Source organism: Parasteatoda tepidariorum, chromosome 7 (genome assembly GCF_043381705.1).
Source record: "Parasteatoda tepidariorum isolate YZ-2023 chromosome 7, CAS_Ptep_4.0, whole genome shotgun sequence".
In the NCBI taxonomy this organism is placed as follows: domain Eukaryota; kingdom Metazoa; phylum Arthropoda; class Arachnida; order Araneae; family Theridiidae; genus Parasteatoda; species Parasteatoda tepidariorum.
Window position 1 is genome coordinate 90581918 of NC_092210.1, and position 16709 is coordinate 90598626.

At 31.9% G+C, this 16709-nt stretch overlaps 1 protein-coding gene across 1 annotated transcript in view; it reads right to left on the reverse strand.

Annotated features, from left to right (window-relative positions):
- Window positions 1-16709, reverse strand: part of LOC107441071 (discoidin domain-containing receptor 2) — a gene marked incomplete at its 5' end in the record, with an annotated part of 49498 nt that overhangs the window by 18323 nt on the left and 14466 nt on the right. Inside the window, 5 exon segments of the mRNA XM_043051341.2 lie at window positions 1011-1352; window positions 2021-2197; window positions 10626-10773; window positions 12374-12605; window positions 14867-14972. Coding sequence (XP_042907275.1) covers window positions 1011-1352; window positions 2021-2197; window positions 10626-10773; window positions 12374-12605; window positions 14867-14972 — 1005 coding nt within the window.

Sequence of the window (16709 nt, forward strand, 5' to 3'; positions counted from 1 at the left end):
GTTCTAAAATTCTCTTTACAACTTCAAAAATTCATAACTTCGAAAATAAACAAGATATTTATATTCTGTCTTTTGCATGTATTACTGCAACTAATAAAGTTTTGTTTAGTACACTTCAACATGCGCACCATTGGTGGCCCTAAGCACTTCCAGTCTGTAATCAATTTCAAGCCAGGTGATGTAAAGATAATTTTGGAACACCCTGTATTATNTTATTACCGCATAGGTTATAAAGCTATGCAGCTTGAAACATTTAAAAAAAATTACTTATATCCACTAAGAAATGAATTAAGTGAATCCCAACAGAAATTTTTACTGCGGAAATAAGTGAGGGGACAAACATAAGCAAACATTTCAATTATTGTTGTTTCTGATGCCACTTGCCAAATACCACCAAGCCTGCTTGGTGAAACCAAGCAAATTAAAGGCAGAGTGTGCGTTTCTTGTTTTTCAGTGACGTCATCTATGGCCTAGAGTACAGACACACACACGTCAAACCCGGTTTAGAGGGCAGACCCACTCATGCATCCATTTATTTATCCACAGATCGTTATTTTGGTCCAAACCAAGGACGATCAATCTCTAATTCAGGACCGATATTAATGATTCGTGCATACATTGATACAATACAAAGCAAATATCCATTCAACAATTATTATACACACGTAACACTCGTTGGAGTTGGAAGGTATGAAATTCCCTTCATGAAATGATAAACTGTCTTATTTCAAGTATGAAATCACGCTGCAAGACCTGTAAGAAGGGACCCTACCCACCTCTTAACCCTTTTTTTCCTCGTTTATTCTGCAACCGGTGTTTCATACCTTTTATCTGACTCCAACTAGTGTTACGTGTGATCGCGTGTGTTGGATGATTATTTGTATTGTATGCACGAATCATTAATATCAGTTCTAGAGATAATCGGCCTTCATTTCTTACACCAGTGTATCAAGTTCGTGGTTACCAAGAGAGAGAGAACAGGACAGTTATTAAATAAGAGCCATAATAACCTGAATTGAAAGAGACTTCGCTGATGAGTATCCACCTGGAAGCAAAGTGAAGCTCAACCTTCACGAACCTTCCAATCCTGTTTCGAAGGTTAACAGTGACATTTCTGGCCTTTTCGATGAAGGTGTCCGGTATGTAGCTGAAGGTGACCGGTGACTCCTGAAAGTGTTCACCACCCACACTGAACCATATTTTGGCAGAGGCGAACACCTGCACCTCCCTCGTGTACATGTTGTTGCAGTAGATGTAGGCAGCGGAGAAGTTTCTCACCTGCTCGAACTCGAACGTGATGTCGATGGGCCGAGAGTGTGAGGCGTCCGTTTTCCAACCGACCCATTCATATCCTGTGGAACAGACAAAAACTGTAATGTGATACGCCAGTCTTGTGCTGGATAAAGAACATTTTACTGTTATGTAGGCAAAAACAAGATGGCGCTGTGGTGTTTTTGATCTAACTCACGATGCACTAAAGTTTTCTTTTTTTAAAAAAAATTATAACGTAATAGGTTGTATCAGAATCTTTTCCTAGTTCAAATCCCGGCCCGACCCAATGATTCTTTTGAACCGCGATAGCTCAGGGGACAGAGTATTCGCCTTCCAATGAGTTGAACATTGGTTCGAATTCCAGTGATGGCTGGTCAATAAAAATTCTGCATCCGGTTTGCACTGACCACAGCGCTGACGTGAAATATCCTCAGTGGTAGACGGATCATCAGTTAGAGACCCCTTGCCACCAGGCTCAGCGTGAAAGGTTCTCGTGCTATTCTTCTCTGTATAACGCAAAAGCGGGTTTGTTCCATGAAGGCAAATTTCTCTCATTACTTGCTCCACTAGGGGACTCTAACCCATGATCTGTTTTAACACTGAGGATATTTTTACGTCAGCACTTTGGTCGGTGCAAGTCGGGTGTGGAATTGGAATCGACCGGCTGTCACGGGGATCGAACCCGTGCCACATCATTGCGAGAAGAGTGCTCTATCCCCTGTCAGGCGATATACATTGTGGGACTCACCCCGACCGAATCCGGAGACATCCTGCCTGAAGTTATCGTCTCCTGTAATACCATCAGTGAGTTGTCCCAAACCGCCGTGCAGGTAGGTGTCCCGGAAACCATCGTATGTCCTGTCAGAGAAGTCCACCTCTGTCCCCCTCTTCTCACCCTCGGGCATGGAATAGGACACAAGACCATCTGCAAAACAAACATTTCATATTTCACTTAATAAAATATGAATAAAAGAATAAAGAAATCATAATTAAAAAAAACATCATAACGACTTTACTGTTTGTTATTGTTGTTGTTTCTAATGCCAATTGCCAACCAGCAAGCCAGCTTGGTGAAATGAAGCAAAAAAGCAGAGTGTGCGTTACTTGTCTTTTAATGGCGCCATCTATGGCCAAGAATACAACTTCAGCCACACACACGTCACAACCCGTTTATAGGGCGGATCCATTCTTACATCCATTCATTCATCCACAGAACGTAATTTTGACCTGAACCAGAGAACGATCCATCTCCAATTCATTACCACCAGGGGAGAAATAATTTAATCTTATTAACCGTTTTACAATTATTATTTTCGGGCAAATAGCATTCATATACTGCTATAAATAACAGTTACGGATATCTGTTAAATGATTTAGAACTTAACTATAAGCTTCATACACAACGAGATGTTAACAAAAATAGTATTTTATATATCCGCCCGTTTGGTAAGCAAAAATATTAAATGACGGTTGTGAACTGATCAAATGTGTTTGAACACTATAATGTTATAACACTATAAATGTCACTTTAAAAATGATTACTTAGAAAAATCACTTCTGTTCACCCATAGTTCTTAATATTTATAACATCAATAAATAATAATACTTGGGAAGTGGAGCCACAAGCGTTAGAAGACAGTACATGTATGTAAAGTGAATAATTTTAACTTCAGTAGAAATACTGTCTTCTGCAAAGAAACAACAATTATTGCAAAGCAATCATCAGGGTTGATGAGCAGTAGCGATCAGGGCCCCCTTGTATAATATGCTTGTGATTTTAAACCAAATGTTTCTGCAAGGTAGCCATTACGATGATTTCAAAGCGTATGAAAATATATGTTGTCAGTAAACAAACAGAAAACGAATATGGAATGAAGGAAAACAGTGAAAATGTTAATGAAACAATGAACTGCATGCACTGTAAAAAAGTTTAAATATCAAAAGTCAAAAATCGTAGCAACCATACACCAAGATATTTTTTCAGTGTAGTTTTTCAAAATAAAATTAGTAAATGATTCTATTTCATTTTCTAAATCTTGTTCACATTTTCAATCTTTACTAAAATACTTTTCATTCATCCACTCAATTTCAAATAAATTTTTTTAAACTTGTAGTAGATAACACATGATGTTAATACAGTTTCTTTCAAATATTAATTCATTAATATAATTAACTAATTTTAGCTTCATATCGGAGAAAATGTTTTAATTATTTAATAAAATGTAACTGAAATAAAAAATTTCTTTTTTAACTTAAGTAGTAATTTACTTTTTTTATATTACTTGTTATATTAACATAAAGTATGTTTCTTTGCTTATAAAGGTCTTTTAAAGACAGTTATGAATCGTCGTTATAAATAGTATTTTTAGTCAGCAAAAAAATATTAAAAATCTATCACTCTATAAATATGATCATGTTTGCGAACAGCAATTATTGTAAACCAAAATTGTAAGAGATCAAGCAATATTAGATACGAACCATTTATCAAATATAGGCATTTAATTAAAAATTCGATTTTCGTAAACACACATTAAATTAAAAAGTAGGGTAAATAAATGAAAGAAAAAAATGTTCATTAAAAATTTCCGGGAAGAAATTTATTTCTTGAAATAATTTCTTGCTTAAAAAGTATGCATTAAACATAATTAAGGTATTTAGAATGCTTCGGAAAGAAACGGTTTTCTGAGTCTTTCTTGCGTATTTGAAAGCTAAAAGCGCAATTTTCGGCAGAAGTTGCTCTTCGTAAATAGGCGTTCGCCTCATTTCTCCAATCACGTGACCACTGAAACTAATTTAAACTTTTTTCGCGAATTCCCCCTTCCCATACCACCTCTTCCCTCCGAACCTTCGAAAGCCAATTACCTGATGCATTAAAATGTTCTGATCAAAACGCGTTGCTCTGATTTCTGTAAGACGCATGGGACCATCGCGTTTACATAAAAGATTGCTCATTTAAAGTGATAATATAATTTTCTATCCATAACATTAAAAAAAATGATTAATTTTTTCTAAGGCGAAGTTAAATTCTTACAAGAGAAGTGATAAAGTAGTGCTTTTTCATGCGTCAATTTTGAGTGACAAGATAATTGCCACCCATTTTCTTAACTGCTTTCCGGATATGTTGTTTACTAGAATCAGGGTTGGTTTATGTCCAAGAGAAACCGATTTCTTACCAGGACACGAAAGAAACTGGAAGATACTCCAAATAATCAGAAGAAATAGAAAAAAAAACTAAAAATGACCAATACAATATGAATAGCTTAGATTTAAATAAATTGAATTTAGCATAGTACCAGGAAGTTAAAGCAGTCTGACTTCTATTTAACGAACTTCCCCTTTGCGAATTTCTCTATTTTTCGAAAGTATTCGAATCAAAAACATTTTGAAAATTTTTTCGTAAAATAACTTCCAAATAGCGAAGTGAGTTTTCTATTTGACGAACTTTTCTTTGAGCCTTACCTATTTCCCAAAATCTTTGGGAAAATTTCAAACTTGTTAATGTATTTTATGGGGGGNACCACTGAAACTAATTTAAACTTTTTTCGCGAATTCCCCCTTCCCATACCACCTCTTCCCTCCGAACCTTCGAAAGCCAATTACCTGATGCATTAAAATGTTCTGATCAAAACGCGTTGCTCTGATTTCTGTAAGACGCATGGGACCATCGCGTTTACATAAAAGATTGCTCATTTAAAGTGATAATATAATTTTCTATCCATAATATTAAAAAAAAAAGATGAATTTTTTCTTCGGCGAAGTTAAATTCTTTCAAGAGAAGTGATAAAGTAGTGCTTTTTCATGCGTCAATTTTGAGTGACAAGATAATTACCGCGCATTTTCTTAACTGCTTTCCGGACATGTTGTTTACTAGAATCAGGGTTGGCTTTTGTCCAAGAGAAGCCGATTTCTTACCAGGGCACGAAAGAAACTCGAAGATACTCGAAATAATCAGAAGAAATAGAAAAAAAACTAAAAATGACCAATACAATATGAATAGCTTAGATTTAAATAAAGTGAATTTAGCATAGTACCAGGAAGTTAAAGCAGTCAGACTTTTATTTAACGAACTTCCCCTTTGCGAATTTCTCTATTTAACTATTTCCCAAAATCTTTGGGAAAATTTCAAACTTGTTAATGTATTTTATGGGGGGGGCATATGATCTTGAATTGATTTTCGAAGACACTTAACTTTTAGAGAAAGCAGTAAAATCCTTTTCCTTTTTTGTTTGCATTTCAAACGAAAAACTCGGACAAAATGGATATTATCAATAGCAATTAAACTTTAGAACACATTTGGTAATGTATGTTTAAAATTACTTTTCTAATAAATGTAGCTATAATTTTACACACAAGTTAAGTTTTTTTTAGATGAAAATGTACGTAGCATGATAGTGTAACACTGGATAATACTTTGCTCTATTCTTGCTTTCCATGCAGATTTCCTTTAAGGTTAAGATTTATTAAATAAATAGTAGGTAATAGTTTACAAGATAAAGGTGTATCAATTGCTATTTTAATTATGTCCAGTGCTTATGAATTTAAAGCCAGTTTTGTGTCGTTTAAGTATATCAAAAGGTGATTTTCTATTTAACGAATTTTACACATACTAACTTATTATCGGGATTTAGCCACTTCGTTAAATGGAGGTCCCACTGTATATTACTATTTACTTATTTCAGTTTTATACAAAATTTTAAAACCTATATTATTAAAGAGTCGAATTTTCATATTTACCAGTATTTTATGAAAAAAATTAGTATTCTATTTGCCATTAGGGATGTAATTGTGATTTGTAATATTATATACTTTCAGTATGTGATTTATTAATTTAGTTGTATCAATAAAATGTTATTATAATTTTACAAATCTACATAATTACAAAAAGAGATTTCAATATACTAATTTAAATAAAATATTGTAGGACTAAAGATATTTTTAATTTTGTTAGAAAGCTAGCTTAATTTACTTTTCTTCCCAATTGTTGCTTTTTAAATTTTATTTATCTACGAAAAGGATATGGTATACTTTGTGCTATGTAGACTAAAGAAGAAAAAAACAATTTTGTTCGATATCTCAGAAGTATCGAGCCAATTTGGCATCCTTTATCTATCCTTAAACTTGGCATCCTTTATCCTCGCCACCATTTTTTATAACCCACTACAGTTTAAAATTGGTTGTTGAATTTTATAGCTTGTAGCACCAATGGAAATAAAATTGAGATACAGTCCATTAGTTTCTTATTCACTTGTTATCAAAGGAAACAGTATAGAATTCTAATCAATTGGTATCGAATAAATGTAAATAAAGTTTAAATGAAAATACAGAAATGGATATTCTATATTTTCGGTTTTACAGACAAGGACATTTCTCAGTGTTTAAACTCCAAATAGGGTAGTCTATGTGCTGAGAAGATTCATTAAATCTAGTTTTCTTACTAGAAAAACTAAGTCCTTAATTTACAAAACTCTTATCAGGCCGATTTTGACATATGCTTCTGAAGCTTGGACGATGCCAAAACTGAAGTAAAATTGTATCACAATATTTGAGATAAAGATTTTGCGGTGTATACTCGATGGTGTAAATAAAAACAATAACTACAGATTCAACTTTGAACTGTACAAGATCTATAAACAACCTGATATTATTAAATACATAAAAATAAATAGTTTGAGTTGAATGGCTCACGAGATTCGAATGAGTGATGACAATACAAAAGAAAAAATACTGCTTTTTTAGACTCACTGGAATAAGAAAACGGGGAAGGCCGCGGTTGAGATGGAGTCTGATTTTCTTGCAATTAATGAAAAGAATTGGTGATTATAGACAAATTGGAAGTCGTTACGGAGAAATCTTCAGAGGAAGGCATTGGCCCACATTGAGCTGTCTGGCTAACTATGATGATGATGATGATGAAACACCAAATGATGGTAGAGAAGTGAAGAGACAAACATGTGGAAAGTGGTTTAACGAATAAAGATAGAGAAACAGTTGGAACAAGATAATAATAAAAGGAGGTACGAAACAGCTGTGAGGGGATTTGGGGGAAACCAATTATGTCAGTTGCACCCAGGGGTTTCCCTCCTCTCTGAATCTCCTTCTCACATCTGCGTCTTGCCTCCTTTCTCTTATTACTCTGTCCTTTTTGGTCAAACCCCTTCCTCATTGTTTGTCTCCTTAATTCTCTTGCATAGATATAAAGACAGAAAGAAAAAAAGTTCTAGCTTATAGAAGGGATAGTGTAGTATGTCAATTTCCGTACTTTAATTTTTTTTAATTCCCCTTGTTTTTTTTCTTTTGCTTTATTTTATTTACTTATAAAAGATATATTAAATAGCTTAGTGATAATGTATATTAAATTTAAATATTGAATCTACGTAGATTGGACTAAATACAAATTAAACTTTGTATCTTAATTTTCTTTAAAAGAAATAATTAATTACATAAGAATAAATATTTAGCTACGTTTAATTCAAGTTACATTAATGTGAAGCATAGAGTTATAAATAAGAAGGAGTGGGCATTCTTCGCCTTCCCTATAGGCGCGACTGAAGTAACTGTCAAGTCGCGGCGGCCATGTTGGTATAACCAGAAACTTCGCGGAGCCGCTCAGGTTTGAAGAGAAAGAGTTGGGTTGTTTTTGATCTTTTCTCTTATGATTGGAAAATTTCGAAAGCGAGATTGAAATAGTTTTGTTGTTAATACATAACACCTTTCTTCATTCAATTTTTCAACATTAGTTTCTTTTCTTCTTCCCAAAAAATAACGTTTTAAGATAGCTCTATTTTACAACTGAATTAAAAAAAGAACTTTACAGCAGTTTTCGGGAACTTAGGTTCCCTTATATTTTATCTAGGCATTAAAAGTAATATATTATTGTTATTTAAGAGGGCAGCTTTCCGATTAAAAATTTATTCAAAGAATATCACATTAAATCCACACTATTTTGAATATAAACAAAATAATATGAAACGCACTTTTCTTTAAAGTTAGAATATTTAGAGCGAAAAATATTGGTTTGTTCTAAAAGAATAGCAATAATCAACATTAAGCCATTTGAGTAAACACTTGGGTAATAAAACTAGTCCATAACATACTTTTTATTACTAAGCAGAGAAGTCTAATTTATTTATTTTTTTTTTTTTGCAAAGCACTTGATCATATGAAGTGTACAAAACTGTAATTTACAAATAGCAACGTAAAATAACTGTGTATTTATTTTTAAAGGTAAATACCCAGAGTATTTAATATATAGGAATATTTATTTTCCAATTGAGGTTTAAACTCCACTCATGAAATGCTCTATCTCATTCACAAAATACATGAAGTGGTGAGCAAATAAATGCTCTATAATAAATGCCCAGGCATTATTATCTATAATGAATGCTCTATAATAAATAATAGCTTTGACACAGCAATTGAAACGTTAGTAGAGGAAGGTGGAGGCTCAGATGAAACAAATTTTAAGGCTTTTAAGGAACTTTAAAAGATAAAATGAATACTAAAGCCTTTTTAAGGCACATAGAAATCCTGGAAAGTACTAGATTTAAATGTCAACACTTTGAAAATACAAAGAGTAAATATATAATTACTTGCTGCTTTTTAGCAGGGTTTGAAAAAACCCAACCCGCCTGGATTTTATTAAAAAAACCCGGGGGAAATTGGTTTTTTTCATTTAGTGCTCATAAGCTTTAAGTTTTACTGTGTAAATATTTTTATTTATTAAAAAGTGTCGTATAAGCTTTAAAATAGAAATATATCCAAAAAGTTATTTTAATTTTGTTATATGTATTTTATGTTAAGTTTAAATAGCGCATTATCACTAATATATGTATGAATCTTCTTTAGTGTTAAGTACATAATGTTTCACAATTTTTAACTCAAGCATTGTAAAATATAAATGCAGTAATATAAAAGGAACAAGTTTATTAATCTTTTTGTTTTTACACACATTTATTTACTATATTTATTAAACATACACATATATATATATATTATAAAATTATAATCTGTAAATATTTATAATCAGTAAAAACTAAAATTTCATCTGACTTTTGACTTTAATAAAAAACTAAAATAAATATTTAATGGTCTTCCATGTTTTTATAATAAGATTAATAGAAAGTGAAATTAAAATTACGTATAATTATAAAGAGTATCAGGTACTTGTCCCATTTTTGTCAAATAAATGAAGAAAGAAAAAAATAAAGAAAATGATTTCATTTTTAGATAAATAATTTTAAAAAGTTCTCTTATAAAAAGTTTTAGCTTCCTTTTTTAAAGTCAGAAAATAAAACTGTTTAAATTTGTTAATGTATCACTTAGTAAAAAAAAAANAAAAAAAGAAAAAAAAAAAAAAAAAAACTGTTTCTTTTCAACTTTTTTAAACATATGAATTAATAATTATAACCTGATAATTAATATATAAAGCATGCAACTATATTTGAAAAATTGATCTTTTCAGACTGTATTATTTAAATTTCTATTTGATTTAATATCATTTTTAACAATAGACTGATTGCTACCACATTAGAAAAATTGATCTTTTCAGACTGAATTATTCAAATTTCTATTTGATTTAATACAATTTTCAACAATAGACTAATTGCTAAATTAAAATCTATTGCTCAGTTTGAAGAATGTTTAAACAACGTACAGCTCTAGTTCAACGAAGTTCGATTTGTTTTGGTTGTACCAATATGGCGCCACGGTTGCGGTTAAGGCTTCACGAGTTTACGGGCATGCCGTCTCCTCCTATTTATTACTCTATGATGTGATGTGGCTGCATCACACTTGAGGTCGAATTGTTTTTCATTTTAACTGGTTTAATTCAGTTTGTCTATTTATCGTTCGCAAGGAAAGTTTTGTTTAGTTATTTTAGTTTTAGTTTTCTTAACAGCGGGTGTTTTTTTTTAAATTTTTTTTAATTCCCAAATTCTCTCTTAGCGTCACTTGATGAGTATGCGTGAGATTTGCGGAAGACGGAAGCAAAATATGAAAAAAATGGAAAATTCACATACACAGGCCACGCATATTCATCAAGTGACGCAAAGGGAGCTTTCGGGGGATATATAACCCCTTGACGGTTACAGTTAAATAAGAATAGTACTAAAAATATAAGTTAAAAGGTGGAAATGCCACAAAAAAAAAACCCAAAACTAAAATAACTGAGCGATAAATAGCAAAAGATAAATAGTAGAAAGATAAATAGATAATAGCAGCGAAAGATAAATAGCAAAACTGAATTAAATCAGTTTTGCTATTTATCTTTCGATCAAAAGTTAAATAAAAAAACGATTCGGAACAATTGTGATGCAGTCACATCACAATTAATTAGTGTGGTGCCCGTGATTTACCTCTCCAGGGACATCCGTACAGTTCTACCCTCATGCAGACTGTTCGAACGTGAACACTGTAAGGAATAAATCGGATCTTGGAGGCCACAATCACTGGATTCAGTTTTCGTTCTACAACTGTATATGTGTTGGTGTTTCCTTTCATCAGCTGAAAAAACAAACAAAAGAATTCACTCTTTTTAGATCAAAATCTCAATAGATATCGGATCAATACATAAACATAATAAATATAATAAAATATTACATAATAAATAATAAATATATAATAAAAATATAATAAAATAAATAAATATCAATAAATAACTTTTTGAGGTTACTTAAATCAAAAATGAGACGCACATTTGTTTAAGAAGACCTTAAACACTTCCAATGTATTATGTTACCGAGAATGACCGAAATCAATCGAATGTCGATTTTCACTGATGAATGTCGACAATCGCTTAGGTGAATGTCCGAAATATTTGTTATATCCGATTTGATATTCATTTATTCGTTGATATTATTGTATTCATTCGATATTTTAATATCTGCTGAGAATAAATTAGGAGAAACATCAGTGTTCGGAGTACCGGCAAAATGCATACTGGACAGTGGCACTGAACCTGAAGAAACATTGATGTAGGGCATACCAGGCAGTGGCACTTAACTAGACCTAGTATTTCGGATATTTACTAAAGCGACTTTGTGATTATCAACATTTAACCATTATGAACTTATCAAAAAATAACCGTCAACAATTATCAACATCGTTGAGCAGCCGATCCAGTTCTTTTAGGCTTACGAATACTCATGTTTAACTCCGTAGCCTTGTCATATTGAACCCAATCCAGAAGACAAGGGAACTCCTGTAGTGGGAGAAATAAACCTTCGTGGAGGACTTTATTGGTGAAACTAACAAGCATTTGCCTTGCATGGGGAAAAAAACCATGAAACAAAACCTCCAACGGTTAGTCTGACGGCAAGGGGACTCTAATCCATGATTCGTCTAACACTGAGGATATTTTACGTGAGCAATGTGGAAGGTGCGAGCTGAGTACGGAACTCGTATCGACCAGCCATAGCTGGGATTCGAACCCGTTTTACCTCATTGGAAGGTGAACATTCTCGCACAGGAAAATATCAGAAAACTATCTAGGTCAGGGATGGCGAACCAATGGCACGCGTGCCATTTATGGCACGTGACACAATATTCTGGGCACCCCACCAATCACAAAGTTCACTATGAAGCATATTAACAATTAAATTTTTAAAAAAATAAATAAAATAAATAATTATAAACAAAAACATTTACAATTAATGCCAACAAAACAATAACTATAAAAATCAAGCTAACAATAAATAACTAGCAAAAAAAAAAATTTGACAGTCCTGCTTAAACTAGCATCTTACAACCCAATATAAGTTATTAGTCATTTAATCTGAAACAGAAGTCACACTAATATTACTTTAAGTTAAATTACTCGTATAACTGAGACATTGCAAAAAGTTTTTTTTTCGTAGTAAATAAAGAGTTTTGAGTTGATAGTATTTAGTATTATTATTTTTCCAATAATCACGAAGTCAAAATTATTTGACGGCACGTCTATGACCTCATTAAACAGTTTTTTGAAAAAATGGCACGTTGGTGCATAAAGGATCGCCACCTCTGATCTAGGTAATCTACAGTTCAGCTAGGTAATGTGCATATTAACCGCTATATCTAGTTTATTTGACAGTTAGACCTCCCCTCCAATTTAGAATAAACTTACTTCTTGAGATAGTGCGTTCTTGTATCGTAACCACCTGGATAAATTCGGTCGCCAGTATTCTAGTTTGTAGTCCTCAGCAAATTCCAGTCCTTGACCATTTCCAAATCGACCCTGAGTGGCCACTTTACTGATGATGTGAAGTTCGTTAAGAGAAATCTCCAGGTATTCGGTAACATCTTCCGAAATCAGGGGTTTCGGGCACCAGGCACCTCCGTTTGCTTCTTTATTCAGCCTACACATAATATAAAAACATTTTTTTTTTAAAGTCAATTCCTAGTTAGGGTCAACAAAGAAAATTTGTATTTCAGTCACTTTTTATTTAATAATTACAGTTTTTTTCTCCCATATGAAACTGAAATTAATTCAATACATTTAATGAATGAATTAATATTTGAAAGAAACTGTATTAACATCAAGCATTAACCACTATAAGTTTAAAGAAATGTATTTGAAGTTGAGTGAATGAATAAAAAGTATTTTGTCAACGATTGAAAATTTGAACTTGAGATGGATGAATAAAAAGTATTTTACGAACGATTGAAAATTTGAACTTGAGATGGATGAATAAAAAGTATTTTACGAACGATTGAAAATTTGAACTTGAGATGGATGAATAAAAAGTATTTTACGAACGATTGAAAATTTGAACTTGAGATGGATGAATAAAAAGTATTTTACGAACGATTGAAAATTTGAACTTGAGATGGATGAATAAAAAGTATTTTACGAACGATTGAAAATTTGAACTTGAGATGGATGAATAAAAAGTATTTTACGAACGATTGAAAATTTGAACTTGAGATGGATGAATAAAAAGTATTTTACGAACGATTGAAAATTTGAACTTGAGATGGATGAATAAAAAGTATTTTACGAACGATTGAAAATTTGAACTTGAGATGGATGAATAAAAAGTATTTTACGAACGATTGAAAATTTGAACTTGAGATGGATGAATAAAAAGTATTTTACGAACGATTGAAAATTTGAACTTGAGATGGATGAATAAAAAGTATTTTACGAACGATTGAAAATTTGAACTTGAGATGGATGAATAAAAAGTATTTTACGAACGATTGAAAATTTGAACTTGAGATGGATGAATAAAAAGTATTTTACGAACGATTGAAAATTTGAACTTGAGATGGATGAATAAAAAGTATTTTACGAACGATTGAAAATTTGAACTTGAGATGGATGAATAAAAAGTATTTTACGAACGATTGAAAATTTGAACTTGAGATGGATGAATAAAAAGTATTTTACGAACGATTGAAAATTTGAACTTGAGATGGATGAATAAAAAGTATTTTACGAACGATTGAAAATTTGAACTTGAGATGGATGAATAAAAAGTATTTTATTTAACGATTGAAAATTTGAACAAGATAATAATAGGGAGAGTGTGAACTAATAGGAGGAATTGAAAAAAGAAAACGAGGGGAACGGGAAAAAACACCGTCTGAAAAAGTTCCTTATTAATTATTAAGTAAATAAAAAGAGCAATTTGATTCGGGCCCCGGTGCTAAATATAATTAAATACAGTCAAACCTTATTAACGGGAAATCTAGCTTTACATAAAACGCATGTTTGGTCCCGTGAGTCAGCAATCAATTATTGTTACATTTTACATGTTTAACATGAAATTTTAAAGCAGATTATTGCTTAACATGAAAGGGAACTGAACACAGCACATATAATAAACATGCGAATAAAATCCCAATCATTCCTTTTGAGGAATGCTATTTCTATTTTCTTCCTTTGTTAGAAGTAGCAGATGGGTAAATAAATAAAATAATAAAAATATATTAGTTTAATAAAGTAGCTGAAACTTTTTCAAGCCTACTTAAATTTATTTGGTTCATAGTTCATAATGTTTGCATACATTAATGTAGCACATAACATGTATTAATAATACATAATTTTTTTTCATGATGCATCGGTTAAAACAAAATTCGGTTAACATGAAATAATTAGTCCCAACGATATCGCGTTAACGAGGTTCGAGTTTAATTATTCCAACGCCCTGAGGTATTTCTCAAAACAAAAATGAATTAATCAGAATTAAAATAAAGTGTAAGGAAAAAGAAACTTTCTCATTTCATATCATTTAAAAAATTTATAAGAACTCTTCGGCAGGTTCAAAATTGATCTAAATTTCCCTAATTACAATTAACTGTATCGTGGTCTACTTTTTTAGCCTCCTAGTTTCTTAAAAAATTGTATTAAATCAAAGCATTTTATCATTCATATTTTTAACGCGTCAGAAGCTTAACTTCCTTACTTTTAATTGATTAATTATTTATTCGCACGCTCGGTCCCTAAGCAGGCTGATCAAAGTGGTCACCCACACACGCTTACTGACCACAATCAGTGATGCTTGACTTCGGTGTTCTATTGGGAACTGAATCTTAATGATTCTCCATTGTGGGACTGTGATTTTTAAAAACAATTCTAATTATAATTTCTCAAACTTATAGAGAAGTGTTTTACCTCGCATTCTGTGGACCAACGCTTGCAAGGATGTAGGAAGAGCTTGCATTGATGTCTTCGTCTTTAATCTTTCCCGACTCCATCCCAAGATCTTTTCCGCACTCATCTGAAAAAATAATTAAATAAAGCACAGTCAGCAAAAACAAAAAAGAAAAGGATATTCACTCACTAGGAATTTAACTTTATGGTTCGAAAGATTGACCTTAAATATGCTGATCAATTATTTAAAACGAATCAGCTAAGTGATTCGAATGCAAGTTGGTGATTCGAATCAACCAATCAGTAAATTTAGTGACTCGAATTATTGGTTCGAATCATCGAATCATTATCCAATTCTATTAATTAAAGCAGACGATATTTTAAGGGATACAAACACATTCGTACACAAACACAAAATCGGACACAAACACATTCCTTCTCTGAATAAACTAATTTAGATTTCAAAAATTTTTGAATCATTGTCACTAATGCAATTTTATATATAAATTTGCAAAATCTGAATGAAATCGGTTGAATTTACCTACTTTAAAATAATAAGATAAGAATTTTACCTTACAATTAAAAAAAATTTCGACTGTTATGAAATAAATTAATGAAAAGTTAGAAATAAATATTACAAATTATTGTTTACATTAAATTGTCTTTGATTAAATGCATTTTATAATTGTGTGCAAATAAATGTTTGATTCGCTTAAAAAATTCTGGAGAAATTTCGCATTATCTAAAAAGTAAAATTAATGTTAAGGAGAGCGCTCTCCTAACCAAACTATTTTGATCATATTTCTCAGATTGCGGCTACCCCCTATAACTAACTTATGATAGATAGCTAACATAAACTATATATTTTTTATTGTAAATATATTTAGATGTGCATATATTGTCCACTTATACATGTATTGGACAAATCTGTATGCACATATGTACGAAACATGTATGTACAATATATGTATGCACATAATCACAATAAATGCATGCCGAATGTATGTAGGTACATGTATATAATGTATGCATGTTGAATGTATATATGAACAATATGTATGTTTACCCAGTGTATGTATAATTGTACACACCAATATTGTGCATACGTGAATACATACATTGGAAATAGTAATCACGATTATAAGCAATTGAATACATAGCTGCAATTGCATGTAATCAATTACTATAATCGACGCCCAACTCTTTTATGTACGCCTGTACATATAGAGGTATGTTGTATGAGCTAACTAAACGTATATATATTTGCTATTACATATTGCATACATATTGTGTGAACATACGTATTGTATGCATTCTTTTGTACGCGTTTTGAATGCACACATGTACGTTAAAAAATGAATTGTTTGCATAAGATAATTCATCAGCATTTTATAACCGTCGTTAAACAGCAGACACCATTTTTCTTTGGGGGTGGGGGAGCTTACGACTACTAATGTTCAATACCATAGCCTTGAAATTTTGAGCCCAATTCTGAAGACAAGGGGACTCCTGGATTATTGGGAGAAATTTACCTTCGTGGAGGACTTTCTTGACGGAACTAATCCGCATTTGGTTACATGGAGAGGAAAACCACGAAAATTTCCCACAAAACTTCCCCCTCTATATATTTTTGAGTAAGTTTGTTTTTCGGTAATTGTTTTACTACCACATGGAAAATCTATTTTTGGAAAGAATATAAAGTTGGCAGGTATGGATATTATAATATGACTTTTATTTTATTTTATTTTATAACCGACCCATTTTTTGGGTTTACGACTACTAATGTTCAACTTCGTAGCTTTGTAATTTTGAACGCAATTGGGAAGACAAGGGAACTCCTGGGTAAAGTATTGGGAGAAATTTG